The sequence below is a fragment of the Ambystoma mexicanum genome, chromosome 7q (assembly GCF_040938575.1).
Source record: "Ambystoma mexicanum isolate Mex_15411 chromosome 7q, UKY_AmexF1_1, whole genome shotgun sequence".
In the NCBI taxonomy this organism is placed as follows: domain Eukaryota; kingdom Metazoa; phylum Chordata; class Amphibia; order Caudata; family Ambystomatidae; genus Ambystoma; species Ambystoma mexicanum.
Window position 1 is genome coordinate 849553302 of NC_090941.1, and position 21981 is coordinate 849575282.

At 43.9% G+C, this 21981-nt stretch overlaps 1 protein-coding gene across 1 annotated transcript in view; it reads left to right on the forward strand.

The window, feature by feature from the left end:
* Nucleotides 1-16600: 16600 nt before the first annotated feature.
* The window catches only part of LOC138527919 (high affinity choline transporter 1-like), a 460733-nt gene continuing 455352 nt past the window's right edge, over nt 16601-21981 (forward strand). The window contains exon 1 of the mRNA XM_069639281.1: nt 16601-17060. Within this exon, the coding sequence (XP_069495382.1) occupies nt 16883-17060 (178 nt within the window). The 5' untranslated portion in view covers nt 16601-16882. The remainder of the gene's footprint in view (nt 17061-21981) is intronic.

Here is a 21981-nt window from a genome sequence, read left to right on the forward strand (position 1 = left end):
TGGGGGAGACAACCTGCAAAGCATGTCGTACCCTAATAGACAGGGGGTTCCTTCTGGAGTCACGACTATGACTGGGTGTTTCACCTTATGTCACCCAATTATTATTTCCAAATCCGCAGTCCCTTCGACAGTAATTTGGTTCCCGTCGAAGTTCTGGAGTTGTCCAGGAAGAGGGGTAGGAGGGATCTGGTGTCCCTCCCACTCCCTGAATTTAGCTGGCTGCTCGAAGGCCCTTTTTGACAGAAGAGTGGCTTGGGATCCAGTGTCCACCAGTGCTGAAAATGCACATTGCCCTTGCACTTCAACGGGGGCATAACATCTCCCCTCCTTCTCCTCAAGTGGGCAAAGGTAATGGGCATTTTGGGCAAGTTGGGTGGTGGTCAATTTCTTTATTTTGGACACCGACACGGTGGAGTTTTGGGCAATTTTCTGTGCCGGAGTCTGGGAATCTGTAATAAAAATGTTGCATTCTGAAAGAGATGGGATTTCAGAATTCCCTTTTGCCCTTAGCATTGTGCTGCCCCCTCTTACCTGGAGGCAGTTACTAGAAACAGTTTGTGGGGAGGGGTGGATCCCTCCATTAATATTTTTTTCTCAGGATGGCAATTCTGGGGTTCAGGGATGGGTGACTCTGATTCAGTCCCCACACCTACCCAGTCTTCATTCAGATCTCTTGGTACCCATTTTTCTTTGGGAGGAATTCCCCCGTCCCTGGAGGAGACGATTTTTCCCAGAATCCTTTAAGGATTTTTCCCCTTCAAACTGGAGGACACTAACTTTTTCCACAAAATGGGCCTTCTTGATGTCTTTATTTCTCCTACCCACCCTCTGTTCCCTAGGTGGCAGATTTTCGGGGGCAGGAGATTTTAGTTCCGGTTCCGGGATGTCCAGGGGCTTTTCAAGGGTGAGGAAGGAAGCTTCCTCTACGGCTTTACACCTCCCTTCCCCCTGTGCCTCTTCCTCTGGAACCGGTGAATTATTGGGGTTCTCTCCCCGTCATTGTTCTGGGGTTCCAGACCCTTGGTTTGAGGGATTCTGTGCCGCCATGTTCATCTGAGGGTTCTGCTTAGCCTTCAACATGCGACTCAGATCCTGTGTGAGTTTCTGGACCTGGCGCTCCAGCTGGGACACCCGTTGCAGCTGGTACGGGGTTCTCTGTTCATACCTAGGTGGTTCACGGGAAGGGTAACTATCCCCTCTCCCAGAGTACCCTGGGTATTGGGGATTTTGGTAACCCTCCACCCTTGGCCTCCCCTCTCCCGGATTTGGTAGTATGGGCTCCTGAAAGCGGGGAAAGAAAGAAGGTTTGTCCTGCAGGTTGGGGTTTGGTAGATACCGGGCAAAGCAACTTAACCCAGTATTTGGGGGGGATTACTGCCCTCCTGAGGTAAGTTAGGAGGGAAGTTTCCTGTGACAGTACTCACCCGGGTGGTTCCCTCCCTTTGGTTGGGGAGTCCATACATACCCCAAGATAGGGCAGTTGCCCTTGTATCTGGGACTTATGTAATCAGGAGAGTTAGGGGTCCCATTGGTGGAGTTACCTCCCTGACTGCCACCTGTTGCTGATTGGCCAGAAGGTCTTCTTTGCCTCTGATGTGGCTGGTTTTGGGTAGGTGCATTTTCAGGCCCATCCATTTCTAGGTCCAAAATGGGGGCAACTTTCACCTTCGCCACCTTAGCAGCAGCAGGGGTGTTGATTAGTTTTGGGTTTCTTATTTGATTTTTATTTTCTTCAGGTTTTTGGACCTCATAGATCCAGGTAGCCTGCTCTATTTCCCAGCCCAGGGACCTTTTATCATGAAAATCCCTCACCAGCTGGGTCAGTATGTATTTTGGGACCGCATGAAAGTAAGTAGTTATAAACTCTCTACTATCCGTGCGCACCCTCCTGGTAGTTTGTGCAAAGGCGCGTTTTAGCTCCTGCAGAAATTCTTGTGGGGCCTGATCTTCTCCGCATTGCAAATTGTAGGCCGCTTTGCGAGCCTCTTGGGGGTTTCTGTGGGCGAAAAAGTGCTTCAGGATGACGGCCTTGTAGGTAGACCATCTTGAATGGTTTTGGTCTTCCAGTACAGCAAAGAAACTGGAGCACTCCGGAGAGAACATCCATTTGGCATAATCTATGCAATTATGGCTATCTTTAATGTGAAAAGTGTTCAGGGTCCGTCAAGTTTGGATTTAGCCTGGCATACTCTTTCTTCAACCTCCCTAGTTTCTCCTTCTCAGCCCCCACCTCTTGATAATAGGCAAAGGTCTGATGTTTTTGCTCTGCTGTCAGGGCTTGACTGGCCTCTATGACCCGTTCTTGAGCTGCCACTTGCTTGTGGAGTCCCTTGTTCTCCTCACAGAGGGCCTCATTGTCTCTTTGCGCTGCCTGTATAGTCTGGGAACACTGAGACAATTTCTGTTGCAGGAGGACACCAGATGCAATACAGAACCTCCTTTTTCTGCACATTTAGAGCCTCTATGGCATGCCATAACTTGTGTTCCATTTGTCTCCTATGTCCCATTAATTTATCACATTCTTCTTTTATGCCAGTCAGTCCCTGGAGGTCTGACTCCCTTCTCTCCAGATTGGTTTTTAAATTACACATTTCCTGGTATAGGGCCTCTTTCTCTTGATACAGAGTGCCCCTTTGTTCAGCCAGGTCATCCCTTTGTTGTGTTATGGCGCCTAATTTCTGGCGCTCTTCATCAAATTCTGATTGAGAGTGGCGTTCTTTCATAGTTCATTTATTACTTTCCTCTTCCAATTTTTTTTTATCTGATTCTGTAAAGTGACCATTTGCTCTGTGCTGGTGTTATTGTATCTCACTTGTTGTTTTAATTTCAGTTGACTCTCTTCCAAAGAGTCAACCTTTTCCTGACACTCCACTCTTAATGCATTTAATTGGGCCTCTTAGTCTGATTTATTTTGCTGTTGTAAAGCTAAGTCCTCTTTTAGCTGTTTGATGTAGTTCTCAACTTAAACCTCAGAATCTTGGCTATTTTGCAATTTCCCTTCCACTAGTTTTAGCTCAGTCTGGATTTGAGTTCAGAGTTCAGATTGGTTTTGCGCCAGAGTTCTATTTTCCTCAATTCTTTTTTGCATAATCCCCATGTGGAGATATAGGTGGGCTGTGATTCAGACCATCTTAATCTGCTCTTCTTTAAAATTTGGAGTCATGTAGAACTCATATAAGGCTTGATGTAACAGGCTACCATCTTGCTACACATACATGTCCATCGGGGTGACCTGTTGCATCATCTCCCCTAGCCAGACCTCCTCCTTTTGGTGCGACCATTCTCCTCTGACAAATAATTTGTGCAGAAGGTGCTCCCTGGCCATATTTATCTCTACTGTGGTCATTTTGGAGAGTGTTGTTATTTATATAATGGTAACCTGTATTCTGTTGTTTTTTTGTCTAGTTTGGGGTTGATTTTGCTTTAATTTTATACACAGGCCTGTTATTTAGGGTCTATGTTTGGGGAGGTGCTTTTTACAGCATAACACAGCTTTCCAGCCACACAAAGTATCACTACCTTGAAGGTTAGCCTGCTGTGTTAAGCTGCCATGGGTGAATACACAATTCTCAAATCCCGGCACGAGCCCCCAATCTGTTTAGGATTCCAATAGGGCGTTACACACCAAACCAGGACTCTTGCCCTTAGCCTAGGATGTAGGGCACAATTAAAATACTTTTTCTTTATTTTGTAGAATTCGGATTGAGCTGGCATCCAACCCGTCTCACACCCCCTTTTTACAAATACCCCTGGTCACAATGGACCATGAACCAGGCAGGTGGGTGGAAATACAATATTTATTTATTTTAAATTTAAAGAAAATCACACAATTTTAATATTGGGCAGCAGTCACCAATGGGGTGATAATTACAATGTACAATGATGAAACACACTTGGTTGACCTTCTACTATAACATATCCAAAGCACAGATGAATGGGAGCAATTTTACTCTTCGGGTAGATAGCACCCAAGTTAATATTTCCCCCTGCAATGCTCCCTCAAACCACTATTAATCAAATCTTGAGTGGGTAGAAAGGAGCAGCAAGGACTCAGGGATTTCAAAACCTTTGCAATTGCTGAAATAGCACTCGGAATGACTAATTATTTAATTTAGTCTATGGTTGAATGAATAAGGTAAATGTGAGTTCTAACAGTATTGGGGATGTAAGAATACTAGCAAACTACAAGGCAGGGTACTAACAACGAGCATACAGTTCAAAAATCAACTTAGAAGTAAGAACACAGTGCAGCCAAATCACACATTGGAAAGTTGCATTTTCCTCTTTTTACAGATTTAAATGCCAAAACGGTTTGAAAAACGGGTGAAATAGACACAATCGGAATGTGTTTTTATGCTGGGTGATAGATGCACATCACAGGGATCATATGAAAGTGAAAGAGTGACTATAGCTGAATAACTGGATGAGATGTTCAATGTGAAAAGAAATTCAGTTTTAAAAATGAAAACAGTTAACAGAGAAAATCGGTTTAAAAATGAAAGGACAAGTCTTACAGAACTATATTTTAATGGCTAAGAAAGAGAGACACCACCTGTGATACAGTGTAACCCCTTGGTGCCAGGTGGCTCTTTATGGGGGAATTAATTAGTTTAATCAAAAATGGGACTAAGGATTTACACAAGACAGAAACAAGTGGAAGCATGGCGCTAACACTAGAAATCAAGAAACAGATTACACAGAAGATTCAGACTTAAACACGTTATCAGTGTATGGGTGGGATTACTTAGAGGGTGGAACCAAGACAAGGTATCAAATTGGGGTATACTATGTGTTGCTATGGGATGGGGAGATACTCACAATCAGTGCTGGATTTTGGGATTTGGGACAGCCAACCGGGTTTCTGGACTCAAAAGATCTGGTCACGGTACCACAGCAGCGCTATCCTAGCAGAAAACAGCTGGGCCTGTCTGGTTACAGCACAGCGGCATGCAAGTAGTGGGGCAAAAAGCCGGGCTGGTCACAGGATACTCTCATAAAGGGTACCACAGCTTTTCCCCCGTTGACCCTTAGTTAGTGGTATTTTGTTATGGGGTTTTTCTGAATAAATTGTCCTGCCTGCATAGGGTCAGCTATGCTCTGGCCTGGCAGGGTAATCTGCAATCATGCAGGATGAAGATGAAATGTCTGGATAAGCAGGAGCTGGAAAATTCAGAAGAGTGTGTCCTGTCTCTGTGAGCTTCCCCCTTTTATAAGGCAGGTGACATCACATGATTTACCATGGGGGCAGGCTTTGGCTGGACATGCCTCTAAACAACTAGATTGGTCAGGGTCTATTGTTACAGCCTTCCTGTCAGCCGGTTGGACTTTAGAGACATGACATCAGTTTTATGGTGTGAGGTTACTATGACCAGGCCCTCCCACAGTTAATTTTGCCAAAAATCAGTTTTCACATAAATTGCACATATTTACAGTTGTGGTGCTTTCGCAAATCATATATGCAAATTGCATATTCACCACAGAGCATAATATTCCCACTCCCAAGTTTGTAGGACTTTCTTTCGCCCTTCTAATAATCTTTCACCATTTTCTGTGGGAAATATTTTACTCAAAATTCTATAACTTTATACATGTATACCTATTATTACAAAGCATGTTAGTATTGAATTTCAATGTGACACCATATACACTTTCCTCAGAATATACAATTTTCTGCCATTTCTGTCCCCAACATGCTAGTGAAAGCTACATCTAAATTTAATGTCATTAAAATTGCATTTAAACTGTAAAACTTTCACATTACTGCATTGTCCGGTTGTAGAAATAACAGTCTCAAAGTTTATTAATTAAAATAGTCTTTTGAGCCAGATGGGCCAGACTTTGTCTTCCAAATATGGTCATTTCTGTCCAGGCCACAACCAAATTTCAGTTTAGCCCAGTGATGCCTTGAAGTTTGTCTTTAAAGCTCTCCAGTTCAATTTGAGGGGAGGGACAACTTGAAATTTCACACTTAAGTATCCCGGAAATCTATTGTATCAGGCCCAAGCCCAGTCACAAAGTCTGAGGAGCGTGTGAGATGCTTCCTGTTGGTCCATTCATAGTTTTCAAGGGGTTGGCCTTTTGGGGGAAGGCAAATCCAGTTCCCAGAAAACAAATGTCTTTTGAAGGCAGGGCCGGAAACCTGTTCTGTGGCTTCAGCACAGTAAATGCATTTATTTTTTTACTTCTGAATCTCTGTTGAAATAAAACATCCCATATATGTTTTACTTTTAAACAGACATCAGTTTTGCAAAAATGCAACCCTTTTTACACGTGATGAATTCTCCTTTTGCTGTCACTTCCAATGAAGTTTTCTCTTCCATCTGGATTCCAAACTTCAATTGCAGCCCTAGTCAATTCCTCATACACAGCAATTTGTTCAAGACAAAGGTTCACTGACACTAACATAAGCACAGAGAAATAGGGTTTCTTGTTGACGAGTTCAGCTGTGATATTTTGTTGCAAAGTAAGGCATTTTTCCGTATGGCTGGGATTAAAGTTCTTGGTGATTCCATAGATCTTGCCTGACACAGCCTGTCATTCAATGAAAAATGCCCCTTTTTTGTTGGAGCACAACCTGAATATGGCTGGGCATAGTCAGGTATTACTGGATCAGAACTGTGTATTGTTGAACAGATAAAAAAGAGCATCAGGGCGGCATCATTTTAAATGCCAAATATTTCCTTTTTCAATGGGAAATTTTGAGCTAGCAGCAAAGCAGCGCTGCTTTTCAATTCCCTTCTTTGGTGCAAATAAGGCAGCCTTTCTCGGTGTGTTCCCTATTCCATCTTGCCCAATAGGTGCTTGGCAAAGACAGCGCAGTCATCATTTTTGTATCTGCAAAATGCAGTTTTGATGCAAGGGAATGGCGCTCTGCAGAGCTAGCGCAGCCATTCGGCTGGTAACTGCTGAAGTGCAGATTGGTGATGCAGGGGAATTCTGCAGGGTGGGTAAATGTACCCCACAGCAGTTCTACAGTAGAATGCCAAAGTTTGGTGCAGATTTGGGAAAAATATCTAAAAGAAAAATATGCTGTCCCCAAAAATGAACCCCTAATTACTTTAGGTAGCAGTGGGGATGCAACAGAAAAGAACTGTCCATGGGATTGGAGTGATGTGATATGGGCAATAGGTAGAGCAAAATACTCTAGAGCGCCAGGTCCAGACAATATCCCTCCACTGATCATCAAAGAAAACTGTGAGATATGGGCTACACCACTGTGGAATTTGTTTCAACACGTCTATTCTTCAGGAGAGATTCATGAGACGTGGAAACAATCACTTATTATTCCAATCTATAAAAAAGGGGACAAATTAAGTCCAAAAACCTTTAGGCCCATTTTGTTGTTAGATTCCTTGAGTAAGATCTTCAGAACACTATTGTTAAGAGACCTCACAAGAGAGATCACTAAACATCCCCTCCTATCTGACTCCTAAATAGGCTTTCAAGCAGGGACGGGCACTCCTCTCAACGCCTTTACACTAGCCCAAATGAGATCAGCAGTTAAGAACAATGCCATATGTATGGTATACATGGCCTCAATCGACATGACCAGTTCATTTGACTCACTTAGTTGTGGTCGACTGTGGCTAAAGCTTCAAAAAGCAGGGGTTCCTGCTACCTTAGTAAAAATGCTGGCTCTGCTAAATATGAAGACTTTGGTAAGAGTGAAGTTAGACGAGGGGGGGCATGGCTGACCTTGTTACAACACCGGTGGTGCTAAGACAGGGATGTGTTGTGGCACCCACACTGTACAACCTGTATATGGCGGATGTAGCAAAGATTTGGGAGAGGGGAGGCACTATTCCAGTTAGATTAGGTTTGGCAACATTGGACTGGATAGCTTTCGCCGATGATGAAGTGCTGTTTGATCTCACCCCCTTAGGCCTACAACGGAAATTGTCACTGTTTCACACATACGCAGTTCAGAATAATCTTAAAGTAAATGGATCTAAATCTAGGGTGTGTGTTGTTAAGGATTTCAATCAGGCGACACACACCTTGGTCTCGGCCTAGCATGCAGTGCACGACTGAAATGCTTATCTTTTTATATTGATTCAATATTGAGATGGTACACCACTCATATCACACCCCCTTTTCAAATACCCTGGGTCACAATGGACCATGAACCAGGCTGGTAGGTAAAATACAATTTTTATTTATTTATTTTAAAATTCAAAAGAAATCATACACTTTTAATATGGGGCAGCAATCACCAATGGGGTGATAATTACAATGAGAATGTGAGCAATGCACTGGGTTTAACCTTCTGGTGAAACATATACACAGGAGCACTTTTTGATTTAGGAAAGATAGCACCCAAGTTAGAATTTCCCCCTGCAATGTTCCCTCAACTCACAAATAATCAAATCTGAGTGGATAAACAGACACATCGGGTAATGGGGAATAAGAGACAAGAAACGGAATCCAAATCTGAACTTCCCTCCCCAAATAAGAGAGAAAAACTGATTTTAAACCCCTTGTAATGTTATGAAATGGCACTCGGAAATGGACAAATAATGAATGTGTGTTAAAAACCTTGAAACAAATACAATTCCTCACTAAAGCAACAATGCAAATACATTAACAATCACAGAGAATGGATTACCAAAAGCATATAGTTTGAAAATGAAAGTTTAAAACAGATGGCAGCAAAATGACATGTGTGAAAGTTGAATTTTTCCCATTCGCCGCCTAAAATTACCCAAACTGATTTGAAGTGTATTTATTTTGTTGGGGTGTAGCTATAGATCACAGGTACAATATGGAAGTGAAAGTAAGCCTTTAGCTGGTAAATTGAGAGAGATATGGAATGTAGAGTGAGGTTCGTTTTTAGGAAAAGAGAGCAGTGAAAAGAGGAATCGGCTTTAAAATTGAAAGGCGAATCTCACTTAAACTAGATTTAATGGCTAAGAAAAGAGAATCACCACCCGTGAATATCAAAAGTTACGCTACAGTTCTAACCCTGCACGCAGTGTACTCCTTTTCTTAAAGGAAAATTAATGTATTTAAACACAATATCGCTGATGACTTAGGATCTATGGAAGACAGAAATGAAGAGAAACGTGGCGTTAACACTAGAGATCAATGGCAAGGTTGCACGGATAATTCTGACAGTTTTACAAGTTATCAAGATAAGGATAGGAGGGCTTAGAGAATCGGATAAGTGCAAAGACAAGATATGCTATGAGTTTCTATGGGGTGGCGATACTTACAGTTCACTTTTAGTTTGAGATTTTGGACCGTCAAGGGTTCTGGTCACTTCACGGCAGGGCGCCTGGCAAACAGCTGTGCAGTTCTGGTGTCACCGGATGGCACTGGACTGGCAATTCTGGTCACTGGATACTAAAGATCAGCTGGATGGCAGGTTTGCAGGAGTGCAGGATGCATGAAGATAGTGGTATCAGGATGCTTCCCAAAAACACAACAGCTTTCCCCTTTGGTTATTTGGGGATTTTAGTGGATTTCAGAATTGAGGCCTTGCTGGAGCAGATCAGCAATGCTTGAGTTTTGCAGTGGGCCCTGGAGTAGGGTCAGCAATGCTTTGGCCTTGTAGTGGGGATCTGGAATCTGGATTGATGGAACAGGAACAGGACGCCGGCGTATGAAAATCAGGAAGAGTGTGTGTCTAGAGTCTTCTCAGGGACTCTTATTTATAATGCCTAGTGACATCATCAAAGTATATGGCTGGGGCAGGCTTAACTAAACACGCCTCTAACAACGGGATTGGACAAGGGTGATAGTCTCCGCCTCGCTCTCAGCTGGTTGGATTTCAGGAAAATTATGTCAGATTTATGGTTTGAGTTTTGCAATGTCCAAAAACCACCCACAGTTACTTTAACTAAAATCTGATTTTGCCACAAACATACATTTATACAATTGCAATCTCTTAGCAAATTATATTCACGGGTTACCTATTTTGTGCAGCACATTGCAGTCCAATGGGTGTGGATTATCAAAAGGGATGTATGTACAAAAATGTGCATTTGCAACATGGATGTTTTTCTCGTAATCTGCCATATTTTGCCATTTCTGTCCCCAAGGTGTCAATGAATTCTTTTTCAGCAGTAACCAACTGTCACTCCAGCCCTGTTTGGGGTGGGGGTTCCCGGTTTGATTGGAGGTTTTATGTCCCCCTTCACTTGACAGGTTAGTGCCCCAGGACTTCTATTGTCCCAGCCTGGAGCACAGACAAATGTCTGACGAGAGTGTGAACTTTCTTTGTCCTGGCCCATTCAAAGTTTTTCAAACTGGCAATTATCACTTTCGTCTCCTTGAAGTTTATGGTGTGTCTCCCTTCCTAGTGGGAAGTTTCAGGGCTGGTAACTAGAATAACTGTTTTTTTTGGGAGCTTGCAAACTCAGCCCATGTGTTTTAAATCTTTATTTTCTTATTTTGGGTACTGAGTTAAAGCAAACCTGTGGAATAAAAATAGCCTTTCTATGTATTTTCACCAGCCACAAACCCCTTCATAATGCTAGGTAATGGCAGGCTTTCCTTCAACAGTTTACTTTTTAAATGGGCATGTGTCCCCTTTAGTTTTGCAAAAGCCCATTTTTACACATCTGTTGAAAACTGCTAGCATTTCCTTTCAAATTCGATTTTGCCATCTGACTTCCCAATACTGCCTTGCAGTCATAGTTAGTTTCTTGTGCACAAGAGTTTGTACAAGGCAAAGGTGTCCTGTAAGTGAATTTTCTTGTTGATTTCTCTCAGAGTTGGTTTGACAGGGCCTGTCATTCAGGGATTATGCCTGATTTTGATGAAGCACAATGAACTACCGTGAGCATGGCAGGGCCTTTTTAATCACCGCAGTTTAAGGCAGGACAGATGGAATTAGCGTCAAAGCAGCAATTTTAAAGGGTGAAAAGTTTAATTTTGATGGGGACTTTTGGGTTTTCAGCAAAGCAGTCCTCCCTTTTCACTTTATTCCCTCTATATGTTTCAGAACACGCTGGCACGCTCCTTCAGTGTGTCCACAGGTTCCGTCCTGCCTGATGTGTGCTTGGCAGGATGGTGCAGCCATTTTTATTTGTTGTTGCCAAACACAGTTTTGAGGCCATGGCACTCACAGGAGCCAGCACAGCCATATTGCTGTTTCTTGCAGACAGGCAACTTGGTGATGTGGTGAAATACTGTTGAGGGGGTCCATATATCCCACAGTGTGTTTTCAATAAGGAGAAACCCAAAAACAATGAGATGGCAAGTGGGAGATGAGCCATTGGAACGAATATCAGCCTGGACCTACTTGGGATATAAAGTCTTAAAGTCAACATCCCAAGTGGGGGGGGGTAAACTATCTAAACGCTAAATATGGCACGTTGCTCACAAACATGAGGCTAGTATATGCGCAGCTGTGTACCTTCTCAGCGACTCCCCTGATTCAGTTTTATCTGAGGCAAGTGGAGCCGAGAATACTGTACAGGCTAGACATTAATCTTAACGATTTAGATAAAACCTAACTATCATCCAAGGTAAACTCTGGAAAGAGACCTTGAGGCCAGTAAAATCAGGACCAAATGCTGTGATTATCCCATGAGTTTGTATTGATCTCACTAGCCACCAGGGCAGCATGGAGGAAAATAATGGGTTATGCAAAATTGTTGAATCCTCCGATGCATTCCCTGCATGGAAAATGGGACAAACATTAAACACGCACCTCGGGAGGTTCAATCAACATTCTGAAGGCTGAGATGAGCAATTTCTTGAATGAAATTAATTCATCAAAAGAGGAGCTGATAATAAACCAAGCAAAAGTAAAATGAAAGTTGTTCCAGTATGATTAGGGGAAAACATCAGAGGAATTATCAAAGTAGAGCCTTTACAAGGAATATTCAAAACTGGTGTATAGAAGGGAACAGGTTTCAAGATATCTGCTTATTTTCCCGTGTCCCAGAAGGAGGGTATTATATCTCTGCTTCCAATTAAATCAAATGCCTACACCTGAGAGAGTGGGTAGTTGGAATGGTGGTAAAGAAAATAGAAGATGTAGGTTGTGTGGTATCACAGAGATGAAATAAAATCACTAAACATCTGGTTATGGGCTGTAAGGGACTAAGGGAAGAGCAGAATAAATACCTAAATAGACCACACATGAGTGAAGCTTTGTGGGTCAGTTTGATGGGCGGACAAGCACAGAGTCTTATTCTAGCACTGTTTGACTTCTTATACAAAATCTTGGAGAAGCTGGGAGGGTTGGTAGTTGAAGAAGAAACACCCTCTTTGGTCCACACTACATCTGTGTAATTTGATTTGCATGTGTCCCCTTTCTTTATATTTTAAGTACGTATCAAATGTAAAGAACAGTTACATTTCTTAATTATTTGTTTACTCTTTTTTCTTTCTTTTGTTTCCTCTGTTGTTTTGTAAAATTGTGAAAGAGTCTCATCTGTTTTTTCTTTTGTAATCAGATGGGAGTCAAAACAAAAATAAATTAAAAATACATTTTAAAAAATAGGTTTTAAGTTTGCCACTTATTATGACGTCAAAGCTGGCGTACATTGAGGTATAAAGCCTTTGCATAATCAAAATTGAAGTGTGAATGCTTGGACTACATTTAGTTGTTTGCCAGTGTAGAGTAAAGGACTTCAAGGAAGTCCTGTGCGAAGTCTCGTGAGATCAGAACACGAGATTGGAAGCAAGACTTCCCACTAAAATCATTACGAGCACGGTGAGCCACCTGGAAGCATGACAGCCCAACGCTCTCCCTGCAGACTCCATCCCAAGGACATATTCTCCTACCCTGCATACAGGTGAACCCAGCAGTGACTGTGCACATAATTGATGTATATACATGCTGGGAGTGTACATATTAAGAGAGGAGCCAGTGCAGTGTATACAGAGAAATGAAATACTTATAACTACAACTTCCTGCCTGGTGATGAGGATCCAAGAGTGGCCCACGTACCCCACGATGCATGGAGTAATGCCACCACCGCCATTCCTGCAAGTCCCAGGCAAGCCAGCCATTTCATGGCTCCAATGGGAGCCTTTGTTTCAAACTTACTGAGAAGCAATGGGGGGAACAGGCTCCCCAGCGGCACGTAAGGAGTCCATGTTGCTGAATGCGCTGGGCGTGGAAGGACAAAGAACGTTTGCAGGCCTATACCCGGAAGCCCCGACAAGAGTAGGTAATGATGCCTACCAAGAAGCAAAGCAGAGAATAGCTAGGAGGTTCTCATGAAAAGAAAATGTTGTGCTACACAGAATCAGGTTCTATGGCAGGAAGCAGCAACCTGCGGAACCTGTACGTGGTCAGGTTGAGAAAGTTGGTGGCGTTGTGCGCTTTTCGAGTGACGTCGGGAGAAAGAATCTGCGACATGCTCATTTTGCACACCAATAACAGAAAGGTACAAGATAAGTTTATTCTTGAGACCGAAATATTGTTAGACAAAGCCATCCAAATTGTGAGGGCAGTGGAAGAGATGTCCTGCAGGACCAAGGAGTGGGGAACAACATTGCAATCACCAGAAGTACAGTGGGTACAGTCCAGAGGCAGAAGTGATAAATGGTAACGCGAAGCCAGAGATGGCGTTGACATAGATGACGCAGCAGGGAGACAGGAACCGTTGAAGTGCCACAGATGCGCCAGCACTAGTTACCTAGCCAACAGCAGAGAATGTCCAGCAAGGAATAAAGAATGTTCAAAATGCAGAAGGTATGGACATTTTGCATCGGTGTGCACATGGAAAGGGAGAAAGACTGTGGCGGCAATCCAGAGTGAAGAGGGCAGAGATGAGGCCTACTCGGATGAAGAAGCATGCGCCACAGTTCTCATGGTGAACAGCCTCACGACCCAGAGGGAAAAGCCTCATTGTCCCATTAAAGTCGACAGTCATGGAACAAGAGTAATGGCAGACTCAGGCTCAGACCTCACCATTCTACAATTGAACCTGTATAAAAGCATGTTGGGGAAAGAAAGAGTGGAGGCGTACAAGACAAACATTAGTCCCACGGTTTATGGTGGTGCTAGTGTGAACTCCTAGGATACATCAGGACGACAGTGGAATTCAAGGGAAGAGTCACTAAAACCAAAGTGTACTTCACAGAAAACAGATCACCAGTTTTAGGCTGGGATGACCAGGCCAAATTGCAAACTAGGCTAGACCCCAGCGTGGTCTCCATAAACAAAAGTGGGACGTCGATCACCAAAGAAGAATTTCTGGAAATATTTTCAGACACGCCTGGCTGTATTAAGAACTACATGCACAAGATAAGGTTAAAACAAGGAGCGGTACCAGTCAAGCACAGGGTGAGACCGGTGCCGGCGACGGCGAGATTCGGACTGCAAGAGAAACTCGACAAACTGCTAGAACAAGATACCCCTTACCGAGCATACATGAGCTGATTTTACTGATGAAGGAGGCAAAGGTCTGAGAGACCCCTATCACCAGATCAGCTTGCATCCTCCAGACCCCTCAGTGCGTTCATAACCCCTATTGGAACGTTTAATTAATGTATGTACATGCGGAGAGTACACATATTAAGAAAGAAGCCAGTGCAGTGTATGCAGAGTAATTAAATACTTAGAACTACATCTTCCTGCCTGTGTGTGATCGATCCTTAACAACATCACAACAGCCAGATGGCCCTACTTTATTTGAGCTGATAATAAAGTAGTACTTTGCCATATTCTTTGAGTCTGTCTGGTTAGTTGGTTCTGGGGTCAATATATGTAATTCCATCGAGTACATGAGACCCTTCAAGGTATCAGTGCACAACTCGAAGAACTCATTTGGACTCCCCTTAGAAATGAGTCCAGCATGCATGTTTTAGGGCATCCCCTCATATTCCTCTGCTGCTGGGGCCCCAACAGGTAGCCTAGAGTTCTATTGTATAAGCCCCACTGAAGAGGTCGGGAAGTGGCAGGATTCAGGCCTCTCGTTGGTCCCCAGAAGCGTTGCGAAGGTCTGGAGCTGGCAGCCTGAAAGTAGAAATGTTCTACTGGCCAGGATGAAGTCACATGGGTCTGACAGGCTCACCCTCCACCTCTGGCATGGAGATGCAACCCGTCCTGCTTTGGCCATTTTGCTGGCACAGGGTTGTGAAAGGACGGGCGCATATTGCTTGTTGCCTCTGACAGAGGCTGCATATCTCTAGTGGAAGAAGGGTCGGCAACAGGGCCGGAGAGGTAACTCCAGAGGAAGCGAGAGGTAGGCGGGACCACAAAGCTCATAATAAACTGGGCGTAAAATATAGCCATGGGAAGAGAGGGGCCCCCTTGATCACAAATCCCAGTATGCATTGTGAGTAACACAACTGTAGAGGGGTATATTCAGGGCAAGAAATGCAGAGTGCTAGGTTATGTGAGCCTACAAGCAAGTGAGGCGACTGGAGCACAGCTCAGCTTCGCAACATGAACTCCTAAACACATCCAGGAACGGGAGGTTAGCTCAGGGGAGTAACCAAGGTTCGAATCCTGGTCCTGCAGGTTAGAGACTGGTATAAAGGGCCAGGTTCTTGTTCTTGTGTGTTTGTATACAGTAGCACTGACTTGTTATAGTAGTCACTGTTTTATGCACTGCCAATTTTGCTAGCTAAGAGGACGAAGGCACAAATAAGGTGAATTACCCAGGATCACACTATTTGGGGATGTGGGGAAGGCAAAGCCAGGATTGAACCCAGGTCTCTTGGTTCCATGTTGTACATTTTCTCCTACAAAGGTTTGACACATTAATACATCGCCAGAGGAAACAAACGTAATATTTGCCCTTCCACCCAAATAATTTCGTTTAGATGTTTCTGTTGCATTGTAACAATGAATACCTTGTCTCGTCTTCAGCTTATCACATCAGGCTACTTTCCCATATTCGCCCTTTTCTTTCACAAAACAGCTGGGCCAGGTGTGCAATGCAAATAAATAAATACAAATACAAATAGCTGTGAAACAGTTGCTCGAGCCATTATTTCTTCAAAATGTACTACTATAGCAGCCTCCTTGTGGGTGTTGGCAAAGGGGAATTGGCTAAACTACAAGTAGTTCAAAACAGTACCATCAGATCCAGGTTGGGGGTTAGGAAGTGTGAGCACGTGTCTGAGGTGAAGAGAAGTCTGCACTGGCTTCCCATAGGGGCCAGGATAGGGTTTCGGTTATTGACTATTACCTATACATATTTGGCAGGACTTCTTCCATAATATGTAGCTTGCAGACTGAAAACAAAGTAGAATCAAGAACTCTGCGTTCCAACAGTCTTACACCTCTGCAAATACCCAAAGCTAATTTAGAATCGGTAAAAAAAAGTGCTTTTTGGGTGGCTGCACCCGCCCTGTGGAACTCCCTGCCTCCTGAATTTAGAATTTTCTCTTCGTTCTACAGCTTCAAGAAATAACTCAAAACGCACCTGTTTAGATGCTCCATGTGTAGGTCAGGCCTGTTAGTTAGTTGGCATTCCTCTGAGCTCATAGATGAGACTTCTCTGGGGCCAGTATGCCTCTGGGCCACTTTGGCAGCGCCTTATAAATACATAAAGTAAAGGAAAGTAACTGATCGCTCACCCCAGTCCTCCTCGCTCTGCCTCTGGGCGGACTGAGCCCTGCACGGTGCAGGTTGCACCCCTGCCCCCTTCCATTATCGGTGGGGTTTGGGAAGGAGGGTGTGCTGAAACTACTGAAAACCCGTGAAAGTGCCCAGGCTCCTCCATGAGTGTCAGGAGAAGCCGATCTCCTCTCATTTAGCAAGGTTGGGACGGTGAGCCAAGACTATCTGAGCAGACCTGGGGGGACTAAGCGGCAGGTTCGCGGATCGCGCCTCATCCCTGTCTGTGATTGGCAGGGAAAGGCTGAAGGCGTTCCCTCTTCACAGCCTTTAGGACGCACGTGGGGTCTTGGACCGGGGTCTGCCGGACTGCAAAGGAGCCCCTGCCATACCCAGTCCAAGCAGGAGAGGATGCCTCTGAACGTTCCGGGGCTCGTGGCCGTCATCGTCTTTTATGGATTCACGTTGGCAACGGGGCTATGGGCTGCCTGGAAAGCCAAGAAGGAGAAGAGGGGCGGCAATCAGACCGAGGTCGCCATCGTGGGGGGCAGAAATATGAACTTTTTTGTTGGACTATTCACAACAGTGGGTAAGTCTAGCTCAGCAATCCTCGGCCAAGAGATACCGCGCTGGTAAAGTGACATCATCACACCAGAGACGATTCCTCACTCGCGTTCTGCTGTACTGGGCAGTATGTGTGCTTTAGTTCGGCTTTCCTTTTGCCCACTTGCTATTCCTGCCCCACGTCCCTTCTCCCTGCAACGTTTTGTTTGCTTTCCCTGGTGTCCCGCCAGAGGGTAACGGAGTAATGGGATTACTCATTAGACATTAGAAGACAGAAGCAAGACTTTCAGTCGCTTTTCCAGCGGGTATGCGTGTATCCCCGGGCACCGCATTTACATGGTGAAAGGTGCACCAGAAGCAAGGCTGTCTGCAACCATGACATCATTGCATTGAATTGATGGCGGGCATGTTCATAGGGTTCTCTCTACAACCCGAGCGTTATTCTGCGCAGCTGTTTTTCTTAGGAAAAAACACAGTAAGCAATCACGCAATCCTACCTGCAAGTTTGCCGGTAACCTCCTTTGTACAACAGTTCACACGGAAGACATGCTCATTGTATAAGTATGCGACTTTTTTTTTAGTTTTGGCTTTTAGGTGGCGATAACACTTGTGTATAGGCGCGTTATAAATGCCATATCATATCATAAACCGACACTATTGCATTAGAGTACAGCTTGGGAGAGATGCATATGAGGAGGGACGCAAAACTTGTAGGTGTTGTTTGGTTATTTGCCCACCCATTGCCAAGGTAATCCCTAGGCCATTCCTACCCACTTCTTGCCCCTCCAAGCCCCCAAAACACATCCTCCTGGGATCTCCTTGATTTATCGTTACCAAGCCCTACAATCAAACTTTGTGCTTGCAGTGCCTGCCAGTGTTTTTTCAAAGCAGTATTTGGAGTTATTGACTTAAATGGAGCAGCAAACGCACTACGGAATAAAAATGTCTTACCAGGTCTGCCTTCAGCCACACAATGTATTAGTACTGTGGGTCTCCTTTTATGAATTCCTGTTTAAAACAAGCATTGGCAAAGCCAACAGTTTTGGCTTATTTATTTTTTTATTTATTTTTGCATTTGTAACAGCGCAAAAAACCCTCGGGTATCTCAGCGCTAGTTACATTAGGATACTAAGTTACTTGTTACATTATGAAAAAAGAGGCACAAAAACCAAAGTTATATTTTACATTGGGAAAAAGAGAGAAGGGGAAGGGGGGACAATGCAGTGAGGGGATGCAATAGTCTTAGGCGGAGTACGGTCAGTTGAACAGCCACGTCTTTAGGTTTCTGCGGAAGGTCCAGTATGCCTGTTCTTTTCTGAGAGCTAGTGAAGGATTGTTCCAAAGTTTGGCCACCATGACCGTTAAAGAGCCAGATTTTTAGTTGTTTTTTGAAACATTGGAAGGAGTCTTCATTTTTAATGTTGATTGGAAGGTCGTTCCATAGTTTAGGGGCCATGACTAGGAAACTGCTATGTCCTGCTCTGGAGCTTTTGAACCGGGGGACAGCAAGGAGCGATTTAGCGTTCTCATAGATTCTTTTTTGCTTATAGAGTTATTTCGGTAAATGGGAGCCTTACTGGCTGAGGCATTTGTGGGAATGCACAGTGCTTTAAAGATAATGCCTGCTTTAATGGGTAACCAATGTGGCTCCCTCCTAATGTTGGAAATATGGTCCGACTTCTTGATTCCTAGGGCTGCTCGTAAAGCTTTATTTTGCATTAGCTGAAGTTTCCCTAAGTTGGTATTGGAGGTGCCTACTAGGAGGACGTTGCAGTAGTCCAACTTGGATAGAATTAATGCTCTTTCTAGTGTGATGCAATTTGTAAGCGAGAGGTACTGGCAATCAATTTAGAGGTATAGGATGTGGATGCTGATAGGGCACTTATTTGTCTAGACATAGTAAGATTAGCATCCAAGTAGACTCCTAGAGTTTTGACCCGTTTCGATACAGGGTTCAAAGAGCCATCAATATTAATAACTGAATAGTCCGAATGGAGTGCCCTGATTTTGTTTTGGGAACCCACAATGAGAATTTCAGTTTTCTTATCGTTGAGGCAGATGCCATCCAATTTTGAATTATTGAGTCTATCTTATTAATAGTTGTGGTATCCTGTTCATAGTCTCACAAGATTGGGATGAGTATTTTGGTGTCATCTGCAAAATTAGTATAGATGACACCCATAGCATCCAGCGCTGAGAAGAGGAGCTTTGTGTATTCATTGTGTAGAGTGGGTGAGAGACAGGATCCTTGGGGTACCCCGATGGGTACTGGTATGGGATCGGCTGCTTCTTTACCAATGCTTACTCTAGATGTGCGTTCCACTACAAAGGATTTCACCCACAGGGTGGCGTCGTTGGAGAAAGAGAAATCCTGAGCTAGCGTGGCACAGAGTTTGTCATGGTCCACCAAATCAAGAGGTGCGGACAGATCTAATAGTAGTAGTATGCACAGTTTGCCTGAATCCCTAATATTGTCTATATGGATTTTCAGATCCAGAAGAGCCGTTTCTGTACTGTAGTTCGGCATGAATCCAGATTGTCTGTCTCAGATTATGTTCAAGATGGGCTTGAATTTGATTATACGCTGTTTTGTTGATAATCATGAGCAGAAATGGTACCGTAGTGATTAGCCGGTAGTTGGTAGGCACTGTTGCATCAAGAGATGTTTTTTTTTAGTAAGGGGGTCACCCACACTTCTTTTATACTTGCCGGAACTGTATTTGTATTGAAGGAAGCGTTCACAAAGTTTGTGATGATGGGGGTGAGGAGAGGGGCACAAAGTTTAACCAGACGGGCAGGGAAGTTATCTCATTTACAGTTTGAAGCTTTTAGTTTGGCGATGATGTCTGCCACTGTGTCTTGTGTTACTGGGGTAAATTGGAAACTGAGGTTCACATTTTTACTTAGTTGAATTGAGATTGGTTTTCAGTACATTTTTATCCGCAAGGATTTTTCTTTTTGTGGGGATTTAATTTTGGAGTAGCTCAATTTTGGACGTTAAAGCATCTTGGATGGTCGTGCACCATTCCTTGCTAGCGTTAGCGGGAAAAGTAGCTGGGATTGGATTTTCCAATTCCTTAATAATGGAGAAAAGTTCTTTGGAGTTAGAGGATGCGTTTCTGATACGCGTGTTGTATACCTTGGTCTTATGGGTAATAATAGCAGCTTTGTAGATTTTATTTGCGGCTCTGTCGGCCATGGCAGAGTCTATTGTAGGGGATTTTTTATTGATATGTTCTAGCGATCTTTTAGTTCGTCTCAGCGAGACCAATTCCTCATTAAACCAAAAACTCTTTTGTCAGCACGTGTGTTTTGCTTGTTAAAGGAGCTACCATGTCAATGTTGGCAGTAAGGCACTCATGGTAGGACTTTGCTAGGAGACCAGGGTTGTTGCTAACACCCATATTGGATGATAGTGATTCAGTTATAATGGGGGCTACATTTTCAATTGTAAGCTTGCAGGTATTTCTAGTCTCGTGGGTATCTGTAACCTTAGTCGAGGGTGTGCTTGTCTCCTTTCTAATCATAGAGAAGTTGATGCTATGGTAGTCAGTCCAGTCAAGGGGTACAATTGACTCGATGGATATTTTGGTGTTAAGTGTTAGTATCCAGTCCAAAGTTTGTCCTTTGGTATGAGTGGGGTCATTGACTAACTGTATAAAGTTCATATCTGTAAGTGTTGTGTGTAGGGTTTCTGCTTTTTAGAGTCATGATTATCATTGAATCCTAGGTTAATATCACCTAGAATGATACATTTGGTATTTGGCTTAATGTGGGGAGCTAGCATCAGCGGTATGTCTAGGTCTGGGTGGGTGTTGCTATTCGGTGATCTATAGATGACCAAGAAATTGAAGGTGGTGTTTTGATCAGTAGCAAGTTTGGCTAAGAGGAGTTTGTAGCCTGCTAATTCTTCAATAGGGCTGGATCTTATTTGTAGATTGGATTTGGCTATTATGGCCACACTGCCTCCAGGTGCAGTAGCTCTATCAGACCTGATAATGTTGTAATCAGGAGGGATGGCTAGGGCTAGTAGGGGTCCAGAGGCTTGGTGTAACCAGATTTCTGTGACTACTAGTAGGTCTAGTTTTTGTTCGATAATAAGGTAATGGTTTTCAATGGCGTGAGCTCCTAATGATCGGGCATTAATAAGGGCGCCTTTGATGTTACAAAATAATTCTATGGGAGGCACTGATGTGGGGATTTGGGTCTGGTCAGCTGGATGTGGCACTGGTGGGGTGATTGAGTAAGGCTCTACCGGGTGACTTATGATGTTTGCTATTGTGCAGATGATTGGGTTTATGCTGTATAGGTAACACACAAGATAAGCTATAGTTAGTATGGGTCAGGAAGGTGCGTGCTCTTAAGCGATGTACTCTGGTGGTACCCTGAATTGGAAAGTTATTCGATTTGAGGTTGTTATTTGGGGCATGGACCTGATCTACCAAAGGTATGGACTCTACAGGCAATGCGTTCTTCAAGTATTTTCTGGTACTAGGTGCATAGGGGTGGTTCTGGATAGGTGGAAATGGCGGTGTGGTGGGTAGCAATGGAGTGGGGCATGGAATGGGGTGATGCTGGTTAAAGGCTGTTCTGGCTAGACCATTTCCAAGGGTGGTATAGGAACTACCTGAACAGGGTAGGCAATCTGGTGCAATGCAGAATGGAAAGATGGTGGTTAACAACATGCCGAGCATAACTGAAATCTCTAAGGAGTACTATAGGCAGAGCGAGATGCACAAAGACGATAGCAGCAGGTTGGACTAGGTGGGCAGTACCCTAGATTAAAAACAATATCTAAGATCGCAATTGCTGTGGGTTTGGACTAGAAGAACGGTGCACTTGGGCGATGCAATCGAAAAAACACAGGTTTTTGTGCAAGTTGGGCTAGGAGCGTGGAACACTCGGGCAGTGCAATGTGCAAGACACAGTTGCTGCACCTAAAGGTA